This window comes from Cheilinus undulatus, unplaced genomic scaffold, assembly GCF_018320785.1.
Source record: "Cheilinus undulatus unplaced genomic scaffold, ASM1832078v1 Contig16, whole genome shotgun sequence".
Lineage (NCBI taxonomy): Eukaryota > Metazoa > Chordata > Actinopteri > Labriformes > Labridae > Cheilinus > Cheilinus undulatus.
The window spans coordinates 46,417-54,579 of NW_024571683.1; the positions used below are offsets into that span (position 1 = coordinate 46,417).

Genomic DNA, 8,163 nt, shown 5'->3' on the forward strand with positions numbered 1-8,163 from the left:
TGTAAACAAGTTTACTTCTAGAGTAAGAAAACGGCTGTAAACAAGTTTACTTCTAGAGTAAAAAAAAACAGCTGTACACAAGTTTACTTCTAGACTAAGAAAACGGCTGTACACAAGTTTACTTCTAGACTAAGAAAACGGCTGTAAACAAGTTTACTTCTAGACTAAGAAAACGGCTGTAAACAAGTTTACTTCTAGACTAAGAAAACGGCTGTAAACAAGTTTACTTCTAGAGTAAGAAAACGGCTGTAAACAAGTTTACTTCTAGAGTAAGAAAACGGCTGTAAACAAGTTTACTTCTAGAGTAAGAAAACGGCTGTAAACAAGTTTACTTCTAGACTAAGAAAACGGCTGTAAACAAGTTTACTTCTAGAGTAAGAAAACGGCTGTAAACAAGTTTACTTCTAGAGTAAAAAAAAACAGCTGTACACAAGTTTACTTCTAGACTAAGAAAACGGCTGTACACAAGTTTACTTCTAGAGTAAAAAAAAACAGCTGTACACAAGTTTACTTCTAGACTAAGAAAACGGCTGTAAACAAGTTTACTTCTAGAGTAACGAAACGGCTGTAAACAAGTTTACTTCTAGAGTAAGAAAACGGCTGTAAACAAGTTTACTTCTAGAGTAAAAAAAAACGGCTGTAAACAAGTTTACTTCTAGAGTAAAAAAAACAGCTGTACACAAGTTTACTTCTAGAGTAAAAAAAAAAACGGCTGTAAACCAGTTTACTTCTAGAGTAAAAAAACAGGCTGTAAACAAGTTTACTCCTAGTGTAAAAACAGGCTGTAAACCAGTTTACTTCTAGTGTAAAAACAGGCTGTAAACAAGTTTACTTCTAGTGGAAAACAGGCTGTAAACCAGTTTACTTCTAATGGAAAAACAGGCTGTAAACCAGTTTACTTCTACTGTAAAAACAGGCTGTAAACAAGTTTACTTCTAGAGTAAAAACCAGCTGTAAACCAGTTTATCTCAAGTGTAAAAACAGGCTGTAAACAAGTTTACTTCTTGTGTAAAACTGGCTGTAAACCAGTTTATTTCTAGTGTAAAAACAGGCTGTAAACCAGTTTATCTCAAGTGTAAAAACAGGCTGTAAACCAGTTTACTTCTAGAGCAAAAAAAACCCGGCTGTAAACCAGTTTACTTCTAGAGTAAAAACAGGCTGTAAACATGTTTACTTCTAGTGTAAAAACAGGCTGTAAACATGTTTACTTCTAGCATAAAAACAGGCTGTAAACCAGTTTACTTCTAGTGTAAAAACAGGCTGTAAACAAGTTTACTTCTAGTGTAAAAACAGGCTGTAAACATGTTTACTTCTAGTGTAAAAACAGGCTGTAAACCAGTTTACTTCTAGTGTAAAAACAGGCTGTAAACAAGTTTACTTCTAGTGTAAAAACAGGCTGTAAACATGTTTACTTCTAGTGTAAAAACAGGCTGTAAACATGTTTACTTCTAGTGTAAAAACAGGCTGTAAACAAGTTAACTTCTAGTGGAAAAACAGGCTGTAAACCAGTTTACTTCTAATAGAAAAACAGGCTGTAAACAAGTTTATTTCTAGTGTAAAAACAGGCTGTAAACATGTTTACTTCTAGTGGAAAAACAGGCTGTAAACCAGTTTACTTCTAGTGTAAAAACAGGCTGTAAACATGTTTACTTCTAGTGTAAAAACAGGCTGTAAACCAGTTTACTTCTAGTGTAAAAACAGGCTGTAAACAAGTTTACTTCTAGTGTAAAAACAGGCTGTAAACATGTTTACTTCTAGTGTAAAAACAGGCTGTAAACCAGTTTACTTCTAGTGTAAAAACAGGCTGTAAACATGTTTACTTCTAGTGTAAAAACAGGCTGTAAACAAGTTAACTTCTAGTGGAAAAACAGGCTGTAAACCAGTTTACTTCTAATAGAAAAACAGGCTGTAAACAAGTTTACTTCTAGTGTAAAAACAGGCTGTAAACATGTTTACTTCTAGTGGAAAAACAGGCTGTAAACCAGTTTACTACTCATGTAAAACTGGCTGTAAACCAGTTTACTACTCATGTAAAAACAGGCTGTAAACCAGTTTACTTCTACTGTAAAAACAGGCTGTAAACCAGTTTACTTCTAGTGTAAAAACCAGCTGTAGACCAGTTTAATTCTAGTGTAAAAACAGGCTGTAAACCAGTTTACTTCTAGTGTAAAAACAGGCTGTAAACATGTTTACTTCTAGTGTAAAAACAGGCTGTAAACATGTTTACTTCTAGTGTAAAAACAGGCTGTAAACATGTTTACTTCTAGTGTAAAAACAGGCTGTAAGCATGTTTACTTCTAGTGTAAAAACAGGCTGTAAACAAGTTTACTTCTAGTGTAAAAACAGGCTGTAAACAAGTTTACTTCTAGTGTAAAAACCAGCTGTAAACCAGTTTACTTCTACTGTAAAAACAGGCTGTAAACCAGTTTACTACTCATGTAAAACTGGCTGTAAACCAGTTTACTTCTACTGTAAAAACAGGCTGTAAACCAGTTTACTTCTAGTGTAAAAACCAGCTGTAGACCACTTTACTTCTAGTGTAAAAACCAGCTGTAAACCAGTTTACTTCTAGAGTAAAAACCAGATGTAAACCAGTTTATCACTAGTGTAAAAACAGGCTGTAAACAAGTTTAATTCTTGTGTAAAAAAAGTGGCTGTAAACAAGTTTACTTCTAGTGTAAAAACCAGCTGTGAACCAGTTTATTTCCAGTGTAAAAACCGGCTGTAAACCAGTTTATCTCAAGTGTAAAAACAGGCTGTTAACAAGTTTATTTCTTGTGTAAAAACCAGCTGTAAACCAGTTTATTTCCAGTGTAAAAACCGGCTGTAAACCAGTTTATCTCAAGTGTAAAAACAGGCTGTTAACAAGTTTATTACTAGTGTAAAAAAAAGGCTGTAAACCAGTTTACTTCTAGAGTAAAAACCAGCTGTAAACCAGTTTTTCTCAAGTGTAAAAACCAGCTGTAAACCAGTTTACTTCTAGTGTAAAAACCAGCTGTAAACCAGTTTACTTCTAGTGTAAAAACCGGCTGTAAACCAGTTTACTTCTAGAGTAAAAACCGGCTGTAAACCAGTTTATCTCAAGTGTAAAAACTGTCTGTAAACCAGTTTACTTTTGGTGTAAAAACCAGTTGTAAACCAGTTCACTTCTCGTGTAAAAACCAGCTGTAAACCAGTTTATGTCAAGTGTAAAACCCAGCTGTAAACAAGTTTATTCCTAGTGGGCTAAGAAAAAAGGTTGGGAACCACTGATCTAGTTTGCTTTCTGTAGTTAATCAGCTGTTCAGTGTCAGTGGTTAACTGACAGTCTTGATCAGTGCTATATATGAAAATTAAGGCATTTTAATGAGGGATAACTCTGACCCGCTGGCTGTTCTAGGTACGTAGAGATCCACGGTGGTTCCTGTGTTAAACTGCTGCTCACACATGCACATCAAAAAAGCAGAAACAAAATACAAAGAATAAATATAATAAGTTGTTGCTAAAAGGACATATGACCCCCAAGGGCCACCGTACATCCATCTATTTTATTTTACTAAATTTTTCTGTGAAACTGTGAAATTCTGGGTTTCCTTTTCATTACTTAAAATGATGAACTTAATAAAAATCAGCCTCTGCATCAAGAAATAAGGACAAAGAATTTAGATGCCAAAAAGATCATGTAATTATGACAAATTTTAAATGAAAATAATGTAGAGAAAATGTCATAGCAGGGCTTCCAGACGAACATGCTCTCATTTTAGAGAGCATGTGAAAAGTTTGATGTAGTTTATTAAAAAAAAAAAAAAAAAAAAAAAAAAAAACCTTAGCCCTCTAGTAGACGTTATTATTGTTATCAGATTTAATATCAGCCCTCCATCATGTTTTTATTTCAGGAATATAAACTTGTCCTCTCAGTGACAGCAGGAAAGAGGAAATAAAAACTCTGATCAATAACTCACTTTAATCACATGAAATTCTGACCATGAAACAAAAAAATCACAGACACATACAGCAGGAAGACAGTGATAATCTGAGAGAGCAGGACAATCCAGCTACTCTGAGGCACTTCACAATAAATTAATGATCAAAAAGACACTGGTGGGTACAGTACTCTGACTTTATCTTAAATTAACTCACATCAGAATCATAATTCAGTCATTCTTCACATCTGATCAAACTCAGTCAGCCATCAATCCCTGTGATCAGGCCACACAGATCCTTGTCCCGTCCAGCAGAGGGCGCTAATGCACCATGTAGTCCTGCACACACCAGGAGAAGAAGAGGAAACTGTTATCACTGTCAATCTCACTCCAAGCACCGTTTCTATAAATATTTAAAAACCTGTCAAAAGATAAAAATGTCTATAAATCAGAACGATTGATTAGAGATTTTCTAAATAAAATAACCAAAGAAAAACTCTGCTGTCCATGGAGGAAAACGGTTAAAGACTGTCAGTGATGGAAAAGGACAGGGAATTTATTTGTATTATTAATAAATAAATAATGAGAGTGTGATAAGAGAAAGTTAACTGAGATTCATGAATGAAAATGCTACAACATCTTTACTGTTTATTTATTTACTCTTTTATTTATTCTGGAAATAACAGCATTTATCAAGAAGGTTTTTATTTTGGTGAAATGGTCTAAGAATATTTAAATTTATAAGACATGATGTGATCACAAGCAGAGAATTTAATGATATTTTCAGTGTAAACCACATGGACTGTTGATTAAATTCTGTTTATACTTTATAGATTAATGTTTTTCAATAACAGTAAAATATAGATTATTTTAGATTAAAAAATGTATTTTTATTCTGTTTATGTCCATTTATTCATTTTCAGTTTACTCCACTCTTGCTGCTGTAAATTTGGAATATTTTATCTAATCTTACATTATATTCAATTGACTAAGAACTAAATATTTAAAATGTAGAAGAACTAAATATTTTTAATGTAAACTAAATATTTTAATTGTATAAAACTAAATATTTTCCATATAGGACTAAATATAAAAAAATGTAAACTAAATATTTTAAAAGTAAAGAACAAAAATTTAAAATTTAGAGGAAACAAATATTTTAAATGTAAACTAAACATTTTAAATGTAGAGAACTAAATATCTGAAATGTAGAATTATATACTTTAAATACGTGGAACTAAATATTTTAAATGTAAACTAAATATTTTAAATGTAGAGAACTATTATCTGAAATGTAGAATTAAGTACATTAAATGTGTGGAACTAAATATTTTTATGTAAACTAAATATTGAAAATGTAAAATGAAAAAAAAAAATAAAAAATGTGAAATAAATATCTTAAAGATAAGCTATATATCTGAGATGTTTAAAATGAAACATTTAAAATATAGAAGGATTACATATTTAAAATGTAAACTAAATATTTCAAATGTAAAAAAACAAATATTTTAAATGTAGAAGAACTACATTTTTTAAAAATTAAACTAAGTATTTTAAATGTAAAGAACTAAATATTAGAAATGTAGAAGAACTAAAAACTGGATCAGGTGTGTAAAGTAAACTGGCCTTCTCCCCCACTAAACCAGTTTACAGTAATCTAGTGTATACTGGATCACTAACCTTCTGCGACAGTAAACCAGTTTACAGTTATATGGTGTAAACTGGATCAGGTGTGTAAAGTGAACTGACCTTCTGCTACAGTGAATCAGTTTACAGTAATCTAGTGTAAACTGGATCAGGTGTGTGAAGTGAACTGGCCATCTGCTACACGAAACCAGTTTACAGTAATCTAGTGTAAACTGGATCAGGTGTGTGAAGTGAACTGACCTTCTGCTACACGAAACCAGTTTACAGTAATCTAGTGTAAACTGGATCAGGTGTGTGAAGTGAACTGACCTTCTGCTACACGAAACCAGTTTACAGTAATCTAGTGTAAACTGGATCAGGTGTGTGAAGTGAACTGGCCATCTGCTACATGAAACCAGTTTACAGTAATCTAGTGTAAACTGGATCAGGTGTGTGAAGTGAACTGACCTTCTGCTAAAGTAAACCAGTTTATGGAAATCTAGTGTAAACTGGATCAGGTGTGTAAAGTAAACTGGCCTTCTACCCCACTAAACCAGTTTACAGTAATCTAGTGTATACTGGATCACTAACCTTCTGCGACAGTAAACCAGTTTACAGTTATATGGTGTAAACTGGATCAGGTGTGTAAAGTGAACTGACCTTCTGCTACAGTGAATCAGTTTTACAGTAATCTAGTGTAAACTGGATCAGGTGTGTGAAGTGAACTGACCTTCTGCTACAGTAAACCAGTTTATGGAAATCTAGTGTAAACTGGATCAGGTGTGTGAAATGAACTGATCTTCTGCTACACTCAACCAGTTTACAGTAATCTGGTGTAAACTGGATCAAATGTGTAAAGTGAACTGACCTTCTACACTAAACCAGTGTAAACTGGATCAGGTGTGTAAAGTGAACTGACTGTCTGCTACACTTAACCAGTTTACAGTAAACCAGTGTAAACTGGATCAGGTGTGTAAAGTGAACTGACTGTCTGCTACACTAAACCAGTTTACAGTAATCTAGAGTAATCTGGATCAAGTGTGTAAAGTGAACTGGCCTTCTGTTTGTTGAGTCTCATCTGACAACAGGAAAACGCTCCGATGAAGACGTAGATGGCGGCGGCAATGATGCAGTTATAGCCGACCTTGTCGTAGAGCTGGTATACCCTCTGAGGAGGGTTGCCACTGGAGATGGACACAAAGATAAAAACATGAATGGATTGTTGTAGAAGGACCAAAGCTGTAAATAAACAAATGTACAGTCTGAGTTCAGACCACAGGAGAGAGAGCTGTAGAAATAATCAGGGAACTTTTCAGTACCAAAAACTGAACAATAAAGGACCAAGTATGGGTCCCTGAGGGACTCCAGGATCAGACTTCACCATCTGAGGTTGTCAAATGTTGACTACTTTTACAAAGACAATCTAATTAACTAACCTGTTTGAGTATTTTCATCACTGATGAAATAAAAATGGTGTGTACATGTATATTTATTATAAAACTCTACAGTCAGGTTTATGGCAGCAGACTTCACCAACATTAGTTATAAAAGGACAACATGTTTGAGTGTAAAGGGAATAATTAATTCACTTCAACCCTCAATGATAAAAAAACGATTGTAAACTCTTACAGAGGTTCAGAGATAGAATAGTTTCTTACTCCTGGTGCAGGTCATCCTCCGTTACCGGAACATCTTCAATCAGAACGGCTGAGTGAGTGATGAAGAAAATCCCCAACATGGACTAAGGAAGACCAGGGACAACGTTAGACTAATACTGAGAGAGAAACAGGATATTTAAACACTAAAAACAGGATTAAAAACTAATAATTATATTTCAATAAGAGAAGACTAATACAGAGAGAAACAGGATATTTAAACACTAAAAACAGGATTAAAAACTAATAATTATATTTCAATAAGAGAAGACTAATACTGAGAGAGAAACAGGATATTTAAACACTAAAAACAGGATTAAAAACTAATAATTATATTTCAATAAGAGAAGACTAATACAGAGAGAAACAGGATATTTTAATGTTTATTTAAGCTGAAAATAAATGTATTAAAGTGGAAAAGTGACCTACCACAAAGAAAACACGGAGTTTAGAGTTTTAGAGGCTAAAATAAGTCCATCTGACAGCAGAATGATGGAGCCTATGGGCTAAAATAAACGTTATTAACGCTGTCTAATGCTCTGTTGCTCTGACTCCTTAGTCTGAAATCAAACATTTGATGATTTCTCAGATATTCTTCAGTTTGTCTCTGATTTAAACTAAACTGACGGAAGTGTCTGACTTTAAACTTTGTTGATCAAACTGTATTCATCATTTAAACCTCTTTAAACTGTTCTAAATCCGGTTCTCTCCCGTGTTTAAATAAAGTTTAATAAAAATTAAATCGGTTTTAGAATGATCTTACCAACATGATGACTCCCCACAGACTGATCACTATCCCACAGGCTGCCTGCTTCGGTCCACAGATCACTCCGCGCATTTTAACACGATCTACTTTATCTAGAATTAACTCTAATTAACTTTGATTAGATTTAATTCAGTTTACCAAAGTTTCAACCAGAGTTCACTGAAACCCTCTGACTCTCTACTGGTCACGTGTCTGTCTGCTGCTCAGTCAGCTG

The 8,163-nt window shown here is 33.7% G+C and overlaps 1 protein-coding gene across 1 annotated transcript; it reads right to left on the reverse strand.

The window, feature by feature from the left end:
- Positions 1 to 3,924: 3,924 nt before the first annotated feature.
- On the reverse strand, positions 3,925 to 8,163 carry LOC121506632 (ribonuclease kappa-A-like). Its single transcript, XM_041782451.1, has 4 exons — positions 7,947 to 8,163; positions 7,187 to 7,269; positions 6,586 to 6,712; positions 3,925 to 4,241 (listed from the first exon to the last, which is right to left on the reverse strand). Exons 1-4 carry the CDS (start codon positions 8,019 to 8,021, stop codon positions 4,224 to 4,226), a joined length of 303 nt encoding a protein of 100 aa, XP_041638385.1. The 5' UTR covers positions 8,022 to 8,163; the 3' UTR covers positions 3,925 to 4,223.